Raw genomic sequence first — 15,810 nt, forward strand, 5'->3', positions numbered from 1 at the left:
TAATGTATTGCACAAGTTGACCGCAGGTATTTATTTACTCAAAAGGTAGCTACAAATATTCACATTTTTATATATATATATATATATATATATATATAAACAAAACTTCTAAGACAATGTACAGAACAAAAAGATAAATGCAACATGCAACAATTTCAAAGATTTTCGTTACAGTTACAGATAAGGAATAAATAAATTAGGCCCTCATCTATGGATTTCACATGACTGGGAATACAGATATGCATCTGTTGGTCACAGATACCTTAATTAAAGGTGGGGGTGTGGATCAGAAACCCAGTTAGTGTCTAATGTGACCACCTTTCGTCTCATGCAGCGCAACACATCTCCTTCACGTAGGGTTGATCAGGCTGTTGATTGTGCCTTGTGGAATGTTGTCCCACTTCTCTTCAATGGCTGTGTGCAGTAGCTGGATATTGGCGGGAACTGGAACACGCTTGTCGTATAAGTCGATCCAGAGCATCCCACACATGCTCAATGGGTGACTGGTGAGTGTGCAGGTCATAGAAGAACTGGGCCATTTTCAGCTTCCAGAAGTTGTGTTCGGATCCTTGTGACATGGGCCATGCATTATCATGCTGAAACATGAGCTGATGGTGGCAGATGAATGGCACAACATTGGGCCTCAGGATCTCGTCACGGTATCTCTACATTCAAATTGCCATTGATAAAATGCAATTGTGTTCGTTGTTCGTAGCTTATGCCTGCCCATACTATAAACCCACTGCCACCACGGGGCACTCTGTTCACACGACGCCATACACGTGGTCTGCGGTTGTGAGGTGGGTTGGACATGCAGCCAAATTTTCAATAAGGATGGTAGTGAAATTAACATTAAATTCTCTGGCAACAGCTCTGCTGGACATTTCTGCAGTCAGCATGCAAATTGCACACACTCTCAACTTGAGACCTCTGTGGCATTGTTGTGTGACAAAACAGCACATTTTAAAGTTGCCTTTTGTTGGCCCCAGCACAAGGTGCACCTGTGTAAACAGCATGGTCATTAATCAGCTTCTTGATATGCCACATTTGTCAGTTGGATGGATTATCTTGGCAAAGGAGAAATGCTCACTAACAGGGAAGTAAACACATTAGTGAAACATGGGACCAACTCTACATGTTGTGTTTATATTTTGGTTCAGTGTAGTTTCGACGTTATTGACGGTTTTGAAAAAGCGTGGCTATTTACAAATACCCTGGTATACCGCCGAACACGAACACGAACACACACACACACACACACACACACACACACACACACACACACACACACACACACACACACACACACAGAGAGAGTCATCAGAACGTCCCCAGGCATGATTAATCATGGAACTAAATCCCATATCAATGCCTCTCTGGGCACCTGTCTGCCCCACGTTAAGTTCACCCAGCTTCCTGAGTATGCCTCTTAAAGACTCACCATGCCATCTCGACCAAACACTGCCAAATTGGATGGAAATCTAATTTCGCCCTAACGGCACATTTTTCAGAGATAAGTTGCGAGGGGGACAAATCAGTAGTGAGCGAGAAGGACTGAGAAGCAGGAAAAAATCTATCGGTTTTTGCAAATCAATCCCAGAACAACAGCAAAGGACCTTGTGAAGATGCTGGCGGAAACAGGTACAAAAGTATCTATATCAACACTAAATCCACGAGTCCTATTTCGAGATAACCTGAAAGGCCGTTCAGCAAGGAAGAAGTCACTGCTCCAAAACCGCCACAAAAACCCAGACTGCGGTTTGCAACTGCTCATGGGGACAAAGATTGTACTTTTTGGAGAAATGTCCTCTGGTCTGATGAAACAAATATAGAATTGTTTGGGCATAATGACCATCATTATGTTTGGAGGAAAAAGGGGGCTTGAACGCCGAATAACATCTTCCCAACCATGAAGCACTGGGGTGGGAGCATGTTGTGGGGGTGTTTTGCTGCAGAAGGGACTGGTGCACTTCACAAATATATATTTGGACATATTGAAGCAACATCTCAAGGCACCAGTCAGGAAGTTAAAGCTTGGTCGCAAATGGGTCTTCCAAATGGACAATGACCCCAAACATAATGGCTTAAGGACAACAAAGTCAAGGTATTGGAGTGGCCATCACAAAGCCCTGACCTCAATCAGTTCTTGGAGGGGGGAATGACTCCTGTTCTGTTAGGTAACATATCGGCCCCACAATGGCCTTGAATGGGCTGTGTGATTGGGGTGAAATAGTGAATGTCTCCCTCTTTTCTGAATGGTTTAGGAGGTAGATATTTTGCAACTCCCCAAAGAAAATAGTGTGTTGTCACGCTGGTTATGTGTTTTTTCCATCTCCCTGTGGCCCAGTCTCCCCTGTGGCCCAGTCTCCCCTGTGGCCCAGTCTCCCCTGTGGCCCAGTCTCCCCTGTGGCCCAGTCTCCCCTGTGGCCCAGTCTCCCCTGTGGCCCAGTCTCCCCTGTGGCCCAGTCTCCCCTGTGGCCCAGTCTCCCGTGTGGCCCAGTCTCCCCTGTGGCCCAGTCTCCCGGGGGATGGCCCAGTCTCCACGCTCCCTGCCACGACTCTCCCCTGTGGCCCAGTCTCCCCTGCCACGCCCAGTCTCCCCTGTGGCCCAGTCTCCCCTGGGGGGGATATGGAGGGCCACGACTCACACTGCTCCCTGCCACGACTCACACTGCTCCCTGCCACGACTCACACTGCTCCCTGCCACGACTCACACTGCTCCCTGCCACGACTCACACTGCTCCCTGCCACGACTCACACTGCTCCCTGCCACGACTCACACTGCTCCCTGCCACGACTCACACTGCTCCCTGCCACGACTCACACTGCTCCCTGCCACAACACACACTGCTCCCTGCCACGACTCACACTGCTCCCTGCCACGACTCACACTGCTCCCTGCCACGACTCGCACTGCTCCCTGCCACGACTCGCACTGCTCCCTGCCACGACTCGCACTGCTCCCTGTCACGACTCGCATGGCTCCCTGCCACAATCACACTGCTCCCTGCCACAATCACACTGCTCCCTGCCACAATCAGTGTTAGCCCACAGGCCAGAGGGGCCAAGCCTAATAATAAGCCCAGATGATGTCCCTAAAGAGGTCCTCTACTGTTCTGTTCTGGACTGTTACTCATCTCTCAGCATGATAGACCCAGTAGCCTTACAGCTCTCATCAACATGATGCTCACACATGACTTATAGATGGATTTCATGGCTTTGATCTGTATTAATGTACTTTCCTCCAATCGAAGGTTTCATTTCTGGAATGTTTATCCTGATTTCCAGTTTCTCTCAGAAATACCCCCCTGTGAAGTTCCTCTCGGAGAAGGATCGGAAAAGGATTTTGGTGAGTGTTTCAAAAATGCAAGCACCCCACACACAAACACACACGTTCCTCTCTTACCTCTGAGATCACAACCGTGGACTTAAAGCATGAATCTGTTTCATGGCTCCATCTCCACCTCTTCTACCCATTCTCCTGTCCTGCTGCCCTCAGCCAGTCAGCCCTCTTAGACGTCCAATTACTTTTCAATTTTCTCTCTGGTCGTCATTCTTCCCTGGCTTGACACTTTAAAAAAGATATACATATATATATATATATATGTTAACTCCCTCAGAGATAGATATATATATATATATATATATATATATATATATATATATATAAAACATATATTGCCCTGTGGATAATCATACCTTTTTGATCAGATCTCTGCTCTGAAACCATGTCAGGGAACGTGTGACACTTTGCCTGTGGCAAAAGTGCCTGTCGTGCTGCTCTGAGATCATGATTTCATATATATTGACTCCCCACTGAGTTGTCTGGCTGGCATAACTCCCTCATACATCTGATAATTTCCCATTAGGGATGGACCTGTTGTGTCTGTAGCTGGTTGGCCAAACATATTACACTTGCTCTTTAATGGACAACCAACAGCAACTAGCTTGAAGGCAGGTCTGTCTGACTGAAATGGTGCTTTCCCAATCTCAATATAAACAGCTTTCTATTCACCTCAGCCTATACTATTATTATCTTTCTCCCCCATGTTATTCTCCCCCAAGTTAGATGTCCCAATTTGTCTCTTGTATCTGAAGTTAAGATTTGACCAGAATTCGGACACACTGAAAGTTTGCTCTCTCTCCCGTCTTCCCTCTGTCATGGTTATCCTGAACTAGATCCATGTTACTCTGTCGTGGTTATCCTGAACTAGATCCATGTTACTCTGTCATAGTTATCCTGAATTAGATCCATGTTACTCTGTCGTAGTTATCCTGAATTAGATCCATGTTACTCTGTCGTAGTTATCCTGAACTAGATCATGTTACTCTGTCATGGTTATCCTGAACTAGATCCATGTTACTCTGTCATGGTTATCCTGAAAGAGATCCATGTTACTCTGTCATGGTTATCCTGAACTAGATCCATGTTACTCTGTCGTGGTTATCCTGAACTAGATCCATGTTACTCTGTAATGGTTATCCTGAACTAGATCCATGTTACTCTGTCGTGGTTATCCTGAACTAGATCCATGTTACTCTGTCGTGGTTATCCTGAACTAGATCCATGTTACTCTGTCGTGGTTATCCTGAACTAGATCCATGTTACTCTGTCGTGGTTATCCTGAACTAGATCCATGTTACTCTGAAATGGTTATCCTGAATTAGATCCATGTTACTCTGAAATGGTTATCCTGAACTAGATCCATGTTACTCTGTCGTGGTTATCCTGAACTAGATCCATGTTACTCTGTTGTGGTTATCCTGAACTAGATCCATGTTACTCTGTCGTGGTTATCCTGAACTAGATCATGTTACTCTGTCGTGGTTATCCTGAACTAGATCCATGTTACTCTGTCATGGTTATCCTGAACTAGATCCATGTTACTCTGTCGTGGTTATCCTGAATTAGATCCATGTTACTCTGTCATGGTTATCCTGAACTAGATCCATGTTACTCTGTCGTGGTTATCCTGAACTAGATCCATGTTACTCTGTCATGGTTATCCTGAACTAGATCCATGTTACTCTGTCGTGGTTATCCTGAACTAGATCCATGTTACTCTGTCGTGGTTATCCTGAACTAGATCCATGTTACTCTGAAATGGTTATCCTGAACTAGATCCATGTTACTCTGAAATGGTTATCCTGAACTAGATCCATGTTACTCTGTTGTGGTTATCCTGAACTAGATCCATGTTACTCTGTCGTGGTTATCCTGAACTAGATCCATGTTACTCTGTTGTGGTTATCCTGAACTAGATCCATGTTACTCTGTTGTGGTTATCCTGAATTAGATCCATGTTACTCTGAAATGGTTATCCTGAACTAGATCCATGTTACTCTGTCTAGATGGTTTTGGTGCCCTCTGTCTCCTCCCCGTCTCATGGTGTGATCCTCTATGCCCCGGTCTAGATCATAGGCAGGGTGACTTCGTGGGGTCTCTTTCTGTCTCCCTCCCTCATGGTGTAACCCTCTATCCCCTAGATAACGGGCGGCGCAGGCTTTGTTGGCTCCCATCTGACTGATAAGCTGATGATGGACGGCCATGAGGTGACGGTGGTGGACAACTTCTTCACTGGCCGCAAGAGGAACGTGGAGCATTGGATCGGCCACGAGAACTTTGAGCTCATCAACCACGACGTGGTGGAGCCGCTCTACATCGAGGGTGAGTGAAGACGCACACAGACACACAGGCACAGAAACACACAGGCACAGAAACACACAGGCACAGAAACACACAGGCACAGAAACACACAGGCACAGAAACACACAGGCACAGAAACACACAGGCACAGAAACACACACGCGTACAATCACATATAGTGGCACATATAATAGGGACACTGAATAGACACGGATTGCCACACAGTACTGTAATCTCCTGCTTCGCTTCACTGGTGTTAGAAGACCAGGTGTGAGAATATACCACTAGATAGACTGAAACCTCTCTCTCTCCCTCCTGTAAAATTTCATCAGTCAGTCTGTCCAACAGGCTTCTGGGCTGTTCCACCAATTCGGTGGTTTTCGAGATGTGTAACTTGGTGAAAAAATAAGTTTGATTTCATGTAGTTTTAACATTCTGTCATAAAGAGCAAATGTTCAAGGTTTTCCCACCAAGAGGTTCAATAAATGACTATAGTAACTGCTTATTCAGTGCCAAATTAATAGGGCCTCCTGAGTGGTGCAGAGGTCTAAGGCATTGCATCGCGGTGCTAGGGGTGTCACTACAGATCCGGTTTCAATCCCGGGCTGTGTCGCAGGCGGCAGCGACCGGGAGACCCATGGGACAGCGCACAATTGGCCCAGCGTCGTCCGGGTTAGGGGGGGTTTGGCCGGCTGGGATGTCCTTGTCCGATCGTACTCTAGCGGCTCATTGTGGCGGCCGGGCACATGCAAACTGACTTCGGTCATAAGTGGAACCACCAAGACTCTCCCTAGAGCCCCTAGAGCTATTCAGAATTGAGGGAAAGATGAACAGGGCAAAGTATAGAGAGATCCTTTATGGAAACCTGCTCCAGAGGGCTCAGGACCTCAGACTGGGGCGAAGGTTCACCTTCCAACAGGACAACAACCTTAAGCACACAGCCAAGACATCGCTCAAGTGGCTTCGGGACAAGTCTCAATGTCCTTGAGTGGCCCAGCCAAAGCCTGGAATTGAACCTGATCGAACATCTCTGGAGATACCTGAAAATAGCTGTGCATCAATGCTCCCTTCCATCCTAACAGAGCTTGAGAGGATCTGCAGAGAAGAATGGGAGAAACTCCCCAAATACAGGTGTGCCAAGCTTGTAGCATCATACCCAAGAAGACTCCAGGCTGTAATCGCTGCCAAAGGTGCTTCAACAAAGTACTGTGTAAAGGGTCTGAATACTTATGTGTGCGCAATGATTGTTGCCACTACCGGTGGTTAGACCAGTGACGTCGAGCGCTGGTGAGGGGGAGTAGACATGAAAGAAAGTGTTGCAATCACTGCCTTTTCGGTGGTTGTATCATACCGTCTCCTTCCTGAGTGGTATGACGGCTGCGTGGTCCCATGGTGTTTATACTTGCGTACTATTGTTTGTACAGATGAACTTGGTACCTTCAGGCATTTGAGAATGAACCATACTTGTGGAGGTCTACATTTTCTTCTGAGGTCTTGGCTGAATTCTTTTGATTTTCCCACGTCAAGCAAAGAGGCATTGAGTTTGAAGGCCTTGAAATACATCCACAGGTACACCTCCAATTGACTCAAATGATGTCAATTAGGCTATCAGAAGCTTCTAAAGCCATCAAAGTATGGGGATTCTACTGGGGGGATATAGATATACAATTTCCTTATTAATTTCTAGCCAGATGTAAAATGTTCCTCTCGACTAATTGAATAGTGTGGGTTAGGTCTCTCTCTCGCTGCCCTCTCTCTCTCGCTGCCCTCTCTCTCTCGCTGCCCTCTCTCTCTCGCTGCCCTCTCTCTCTCGCTGCCCTCTCTCTCTCGCTGCCCTCTCTCTCTCGCTGCCCTCTCTCTCTCGCTGCCCTCTCTCTCTCTCGCAGCCCTCTCTCTCTCGCAGCCCCTCTCTCTCTCGCAGCCCTCTCTCTCTCGCAGCCCTCTCTCTCTCGCAGCCCTCTCTCTCTCGCAGCCCTCTCTCTCTCGCAGCCCTCTCTCTCTCGCAGCCCTCTCTCTCTCTCTCTCTCAGCAGCCTCTCTCTCTCTCTCTCTCTCGCAGCCCTCTCTCTCTCTCCCTCTCTCTCTCGCTGCCCTCTCTCTCTCTCCCTCTCTCTCTCGCAGCCCTCTCTCTCTCTCTCTCTCGCAGCCCTCTCTCTCTCTCTCTCTCTCGCAGCCCTCTCTCTCTCTCTCTCTCTCGCAGCCCTCTCTCTCTCTCCTCTTCAGCCCTCTCTCTCTCTCTCTCTCTCTTGCAGCCCTCTCTCTCTCTCTCGCAGCCCTCTCTCTCTCTCTCTCGCAGCCCTCTCTCTCTCTCTCTCTCAGCCCTCTCTCTCTCTCTCTCTCTCGCAGCCCTCTCTCTCTCTCTCTCTCTCTCGCAGCCCTCTCTCTCTCTCTCTCTCTCGCTGCCCTCTCTCTCTCTCTCTCTCTCGCAGCCCTCTCTCTCTCTCTCTCTCTCGCAGCCCTCTCTCTCTCTCTCTCTCTCTCGCAGCCCTCTCTCTCTCTCTCTCTCTCGCAGCCCTCTTCTCTCTCTCTTGCAGCCCTCTCTCTCTCTCTTGCAGCCCTCTTCTCTCTCTCTCGCAGCCCTCTCTCTCTCGCTCTCTCTCTCTCTCTCGCAGCCCTCTCTCTCTCTCTCTCTCTCTCGCTGCCCTCTCTCTCTCTCTCTCTCTCTCAGCCCTCTCTCTCTCTCTCTCTCTCTCTCTCTCGCAGCCCTCTCTCTCTCTCTCGCAGCCCTCTCTCTCTCTCTCTCGCAGCCCTCTCTCTCTCTCTCTCGCAGCCCTCTCTCTCTCTCTCTCGCAGCCCTCTCTCTCTCTCTCTCGCAGCCCTCTCTCTCTCTCTCTCGCCCTCTCTCTCTCGCTGCCCTCTCCTCTCTCTCTCTCTCTCGCTGCCCTCTCTCTCTCTCTCTCGCAGCCCTCTCTCTCTCTCTCTCTCGCTGCCCTCTCTCTCTCTCTCTCGCTGCCCTCTCTCTCTCTCTCTCTCTCTCTGCCTCTCTCTCTCGCAGCCCTCTCTCTCTCTCTCTCTCTCTCGCAGCCCTCTCTCTCTCTCTCTCTCTCGCAGCCCTCTCTCTCTCTCTCTCTCTGCCCTCTCTCTCTCGCTCTCTCTGCCCTCGCTCTCTGCCCTCTCTCTCGCTCCTCTCTCTCTCTCGCTCTCTCTGCCCTCTCTCTCTCGCTCTCTCTGCCCTCTCTCACCCTCACTCTGCCCTACCTTTCTGCTCTTTCTGCTCTCTCTCTTTCTGCCTGTTCTCTCTCTCTCTCTCTCTCTCTCTGTCCTCTCTATCTCTATGCCCCCTTTCTCTCTGCCTCAACTCTTCTCTTCTCTTCTCTTTCTCATTTCCTTAGTCACACCTCTCACCTGTTTATTCCCTCACTTCTTTTCACCCTTCTAGCCACGGTGATCCCTCACCCACCTCATCTCCCTCTTGTCCTCACTCTCCCCTCTTTCCTTCTCTCTCTGTCCCCTCTCTCCATACCCCCTGGACCCCCTCTCACCCCTCTACTTCCCCTTTGGTCCCTCTCCATAGAGCTATCCCCATGTCAGCGGCCGAAACTTGCAATGACGTCAGGTTGAATACTGGTTGTATAAGGGCGATCTATCAATGTATTTTTCCCTTCTCTATTTCCCCTCTTTCTCACTCCTCTATTTCCCCTCTTTCTCTCTCCTCTATTTCCCCTCTTTCTCTCTCCTCTATTTCCCCTCTTTCTCTCTCCTCTATTTCCCCTCTTTCTCTCTCCTCTATTTCCCCTCTTTCTCTCTCCTCTATTTCCCCTCTTTCTCTCTCCTCTATTTCCCCTCTTTCTCTCTCCTCTATTTCCCCTCTTTCTCTGCCCTCTCTCCTCTCTTTCCCTCTTTCTCTCTGCTCTCTCCCTCTTTCCTCCTCTTTTCCCTCTTCTCCCTCTCTCTTTCCCCTCTTTCTCTCCTTCTCTATTTCCCCTCTTTCTCTCGCATCTCTTCTCTCTCTCTCTGCATTTCCCCTCTTCTCTCTTCCTTCTCTATTTCCCTCTCTTCTCCTTCTCTCCTTCTCTATATACCCTCTCCCTCTTCTCCTTCTCTATTTCCCCTCTCGTTCTCCTTCTCTATTTCCCCTCTCGTTCTCTCTTTCTCCTCTATTTCCCCTCTTGTTCTGGGATAATGGTGTTGTGAGCCATGACCAGCCTTTCAAAGCACTTTATGGCTACAGACGTGAGTGCTACGCGTAGGTAGTAATTTAGGCAGGTTACCTTAGTGTTCTTGGGCACAGGGACTATGGTGGTCTGCTTAAAACATGTTATTAGAGGCTCGGATTGGGAGAGGTTGAAAATATCAGTGAAGACACTTGCCAGTTGGTCAGCTCATGCTCTGAGTACGACTCCTGGTAACCCCTGCGGCCTTGTGAATGTTGACCTGTTTAATGGTCTTACTCACATCGGCTGTGGAGAGCATGATCACAGTCTTCCGGAACAGCTGGTGCTCTCATGCATATTTCAGTGTTATTAAAGCAGGAAGCACCAGTGACTCAATCAATTAAAAAGTGGTCAGATGAAACAGATGCTAAGCTCACATCGGCTGAGCATCCTTCTAGTGTAGTAGCGGCTGATCATAACATCCTTCTGGTGCAGTAGCGGCTGATCATAACATCCTTCTGGTGCAGTAGCGGCTGATCATAACATCCTTCTGGTGCAGTAGCGGCTGATCATAACATCCTTCTAATGCAGTAGCCGCTGATCATAACATCCTTCTGGTGCAGTAGCCTCTCGTTCTGATCATCCTCCTTCTGGTGCAGTAGCCCCTCTGATCATAACATCCTTCTGGTGCAGTGAGCGGCTGATCATAACATCCTTCTTTTGATCATAACATCCTTCTAATGCTATTTCCCCTCTTTCCTCCTTCTCTATTTCCCTTCTCTCCCCTCTCTCTCCTTCTCTAGTAGCAGCTGATCATAACATCCTTCTAATGCAGTAGCAGCTGATCATAACATCTTAATACAGTAGCAGCTGATCATACCATCCTAATGTAGTAGCAGCTGGTCAAACATCATTCTGGTGCAGTAGCAACTGTTCATAATCCTTCTAATGCTGTAGTGATCATAACATCCTTCATATTTCATGTTATTAAAGCAGTAGCAGCTGATCATAACATCTTAATACAGATGCTAAGCTGATCATAACATCCTTCTAATGCAGTAGCGGCTGATCATAACATCCTTCTAATGCAGTAGCAGCTGATCATAACATCCTTCTAATGCAGTAGCAGCTGATCATAACATCCTTCTGGTGCAGTAGCTGATCATAACATCCTTCTGGTGCAGTAGCGGCTGATCATAACATCCTTCTGGTGCAGTAGCGGCTGATCATAACATCCTTCTGGTGCAGTAGCGGCTGATCATAACATCCTTCTAATGCAGTAGCAGCTGATCATAACATCCTTCTAATGCAGTAGCAGCTGATCATAACATCTTAATACAGTAGCAGCTGATCATACCATCCTAATGTAGTAGCAGCTGGTCATAACATCATTCTGGTGCAGTAGCAGCTGATCATAACATCCTTCTAATGCAGTAGCAGCTGATCATAACATCCTTCTAATGCAGTAGCAGCTGATCATAACATCTTAATACAGTAGCAGCTGATCATAACATCCTTCTAATGCAGTAGCAGCTGATCATAACATCCTTCTAATGCAGTAGCAGCTGATCATAACATCCTTCTAATGCAGTAGCAGCTGATCATAACATCTTAATACAGTAGCAGCTGATCATACCATCTTAATGCAGTAGCAGCTGATCATACCATCTTAATGCAGTAGCAGCTGATCATACCATCTTAATGCAGTAGCAGCTGATCATACCATCATTCTGGTGCAGTAGCAGCTGCTCATAACATCTTAATACAGTAGCAGCTGATCATAAATACAGCATCATTCTGTGCAGTAGCAGCTGGTCATAACATCATTCTGGTGCAGTAGCTGATCATAACATCCTTCTAATGCAGTAGCAGCTGATCATAACATCCTAATGTAGTAGCAGCTGATCATAACATCATTCTGATGCAGTAGCAGCTGATCATAACATCCTTCTAATGCAGTAGCAGCTGATCATAACATCTTAATGCAGTAGCAGCTGATCATAACATCCTAATGCAGTAGCAGCTGATCATAACATCCTAATGCAGTAGCAGCTGATCATAACATCCTAATGCAGTAGCAGCTGATCATAACATCCTAATGCAGTAGCAGCTGATCATAACATCCTCCTAATGCAGTAGCAGCTGATCATAACATCCTTCTAATGCAGTAGCAGCTGATCATAACATCCTTCTAATGCAGTAGCAGCTGATCATAACATCCTTCTAATGCAGTAGCAGCTGATCATAACATCTTAATACAGTAGCAGCTGATCAGTAGCTGCTAATAACATCCTTCACTATGATGTTCTTTTCTACCAGACACCAACCACTGTTATTCATTGTGCCTTTACAATACCATGTCCTTAATGTATTCTTTCTGCAGGTGTGCAAATAATTACATTAATCTCTCTCCCCTCCTATTTTCTCTTTCCACCCTCCCCCTCGCTCTCTCTTTCTCTCTCTCTCGCTTTCTCTCTCTCTCGCTTTCTCTCTCTCGCTTTCTCTCTCTCTCTCTCTCTGGCTTTCTCTCTCTCTCTCTCTCTCGCGCTCTCTCTCTCTCTTTCTCTCTCTCTCTCTCTCTCGCTCTCTCTCTCTCGCTCTCTCTCTCTCTCTCTCTCGCGCTCTCTCTCTCGCGCGCTTTCTCTCTCTCTCGCACGCTTTCTCCCCCCTACAGTGGACCAGATCTATCACCTGGCCTCTCCTGCCTCTCCTCCCAACTACATGTACAATCCCATCAAGACCCTGAAGACTAACACTATAGGAACCCTCAACATGCTGGGTGAGTCAAGAATTACACTGACTGGGTGCAGTGCAGTTTTCTATTTTAGTCTAGTTTGGATCTATCAGTAAGGACTTTTCTTTGCATAGTTTTTGTTTTGTGGTTTTGTAATTTCTACAGATTTGAATGGTAGTTCTGATTATATCTCCAAAACGATGGTGACAACCATCTTCACGGAAACTCCCTTGTCACTGTTTGGCAGGCAGATATGATTGGCTGATGATTATAATGAATGGACTGGTGACGAGGCAGGTTTCTCTGACAGTCAGTCGTCAGGGGGTATGGAACATGAGGGAGGAAAGTTAACAAATAACATGGAAGACTGGTCCCTCTAATTACCTTCTCTCTCCCTCCACCTACCTTTCCATTCACCTCCCTCCCTCGAACAAAACCCTGCAGACCCTGCAGCACCATTGCTGACAGACTGGACGCACACACACACATCTTTATTTTTTATTTTAATTTTACCTTTATTTAACCAGGCAAGTCAGTTAAGAACACATTCTTATTTTCAATGACGGCCTGGGAACAGTGGGTTAAGTGCCTGTTCAGGGGCAGAACGACAGATTTGTACCGTGTCAGCTCGGGGGTTTGAACTCGCAACCTTCCGGTTACTAGTCCAACGCTCTAACCACTAGGCTACCCTGCCACACTGGTAATAAAGAGACTGCAAGAGCCATCTCTTCGTGAGAGTGTGTAGTAATTTCACATGCGATTGCCACGTTGAGAGTGAAGAGGCATTCGATGTATTGTCTGCGCTGTGTGGCACCTTCATGTGCATTTACAGGTGTCATTCATCCTCTGACAATTACTGACCATAACTGTCTGGTAATTATCTTAGTAGAAACATTTATGGCACAGAAAACTATGAAATGCATTGCGTGTGAGAGGTTGGAGGCGCCGGGATGTATTTGTCACCAGCATGGCATTTTTATCACATGCATTTTCACTTTGAACATCTCATGCCATCACCCCCACACCAATTTACTGTGCATTTAGTTCTCAGTGGTTTAGAGTGGCAGCGGAGGTTGTTGGGTAATTGGGGTGTAATATACAGCAGGTTAATAGGACATATGAGGGGCCTAGATTCCTCTCTCCACAGACTTAGATGTCTTCCTTGCCAAGTGAAAGCCTGGTCCCAGATCTGGGCTGGGAAGTGTTTTGTCAACATGTATAGTCAGAGGAGTTGGCTTAAACACGTACAGATCTGGGACCAGGCTGGTGAAGTTGAACTCTTTGATTAGATACACTATGCTGGATTGTCCTTTTCCCACTGTCTGTATCTGGCTCCAGTCCCATTGCTTTGGTTGGATTACCCCTCCCAGATTCTCCTTCTATACTCATCCTGCTCTCATCAACAACAACCTCTCCCTGCTCTGCTCTGTCCCACTGCTGGATCCCCTCTGAGTTGGATTGATCTTGTCTGCCTCTCCACAGGTGTGATGCCTGGCTTTATTACTCTTGCCTGACTCTCCCCAGGGTCCACTCTGGCTTTGATTGATCTAGTCTGTGGCTCTCCCCAGGACAGGCTCTGGGCTTGATTGATCTGATCTGCCTCTCCACGGTTTTTGGCTCTGGGTCTTATTGCTCTTGTCTTGTATGTTTCCAGGGTTGGCGAAGCGTGTTGGAGCTCGTCTGCTGCTGGCGTCTACGTCTGAGGTGTACGGAGGTAACACACACACACACCGTTTAACCAGCGTGGACATTTTATTACGACATCATCTTTCTCTCCCTGACTGACAACTGGTGTTCTGTGTACAGACAATTGGTGAGACAGTGTCAGCTGTTGTTGTGGCTAATTGAGGTTCAGCCACAGGTCAGCGGGATGTCTCTGGGGGAGGGAGGATAAATGCATCTGGGCTGGGCTGCTGTCCACTCCTGGCCAGATCAAGGTCCTCAGGGTCTCCAAGCTACCAGCTATCTCCATAAACACCCTGAATTCATACGCATGTACGCACCAATGAGCATACAGTACACGCACACACAAAGACAATGATCGCTTTAGTCAATCTTCCGATGAACTCTCTTTCTCACTCTATTTCCTTCTCCCTCTGTCTACCACCCGAAGTCGACTACGCGAGTGGCTGACATGAGCCCATTGCCTAGATAGTTTACTGCTAATGGCCAGAGCCTTCAGCCTGCCTCCTTTATTGATCTCTAGGCTTAGGTACGCTGCCGGACCCTTTATTAATGATTTATGCGAAGCTAGAGGTGATGGGCTATCTGAGCGAGACAGACCTTTATCGCACCACCACCACATTAGCCTCCTCTACTGGTGCCAACTGTTGACAGAAAGAGCAAACAGCAATGCTAGGCCTGGAGGACTGGGTGTTTTCATGGAGTTATGACTGTTAATCCCCTCAAACCTTAGTTAAAGCTTGCCAACATGTCGCTTTCTTATGCAAATGAGCGTTGTTTTGTTTTCCTACGGTTCAGTAGTTTTATCCACAGCAGTAACAGGAAAGAAGAGGCTGTTGCAGCTGTTGTTGTTTGTTTGCGTGGTAATTCCTTTGTGACTGTCCTCAACTCTGCTCACCACGCCTCTGGATAAAGACAACAGTGTCCTGAGGAGCCAATAACAGCATTGCACGCATGCATGCGTTCGTGTGAGCCTTCCCTGGGGTACCAGAGTTATAATAATGAATTATGATATCTAGCTGGAAAACATTAAGTTGTGAACTCTATACTGTAACTAGATCACATGCAGAATGCTGCATAACAGTGAGTGACTAGCAAGGCTCCGGTCTCTCGTTGTTGTGTGCTTGTAAACAAACACTATGTGACTGGAGACTACCAGTACGCTTCAGTATGAAGAATGATGTGACAGGTGAAATGAAAAACACAATCTTCTTTGTCTCCTAACGTTTTGCACAGTTTACTGCAGGTATTTACTTTAAAAGGTGGCTACAAATATTCATATCTATAAAATAGTTTTGATGGTATTGAAAAACATTCCCGTGGCTATTTCCAAATGCCCCAGTATATGGTGTATATGGTGTGTTGGGTTTTGTTGTAATGAGAAAGGTCAGCTGTGTACAGCACATGCTCCCCACAGTGTTGAACCTATGAACAGGCCAGCTGTAGGACTGCTGTCAAAGCCAGAGAACAGAACACACTCGACTACGCCCACTTAACTTTGTGTATGTACAGTAGAAGTCGGAAGTTGACATACGCTTAGGTTGGACTCATTTAAACTCGTTTTTCAACCACTCCACAAATTTCTTGTTAACAAACTATAGTTTTAGCAGGTCGGTTAAGACATCTACTTTGTGCATGACACAAGTCATTTTT

At 47.1% G+C, this 15,810-nt stretch overlaps 1 protein-coding gene across 1 annotated transcript in view; it reads left to right on the forward strand.

Moving 5' to 3' along the window:
• The window catches only part of uxs1 (UDP-glucuronate decarboxylase 1), a 105,780-nt gene that overhangs the window by 27,258 nt on the left and 62,712 nt on the right, over positions 1-15,810 (forward strand). The window contains exons 5-8 of the mRNA XM_052493167.1: positions 3,289-3,349; positions 5,488-5,668; positions 12,415-12,519; positions 14,129-14,188. Of these exons, the coding sequence (XP_052349127.1) occupies positions 3,289-3,349; positions 5,488-5,668; positions 12,415-12,519; positions 14,129-14,188 (407 nt within the window). The remainder of the gene's footprint in view (positions 1-3,288; positions 3,350-5,487; positions 5,669-12,414; positions 12,520-14,128; positions 14,189-15,810) is intronic.

This window comes from Oncorhynchus keta, chromosome 34 (assembly GCF_023373465.1).
Source record: "Oncorhynchus keta strain PuntledgeMale-10-30-2019 chromosome 34, Oket_V2, whole genome shotgun sequence".
Lineage (NCBI taxonomy): Eukaryota > Metazoa > Chordata > Actinopteri > Salmoniformes > Salmonidae > Oncorhynchus > Oncorhynchus keta.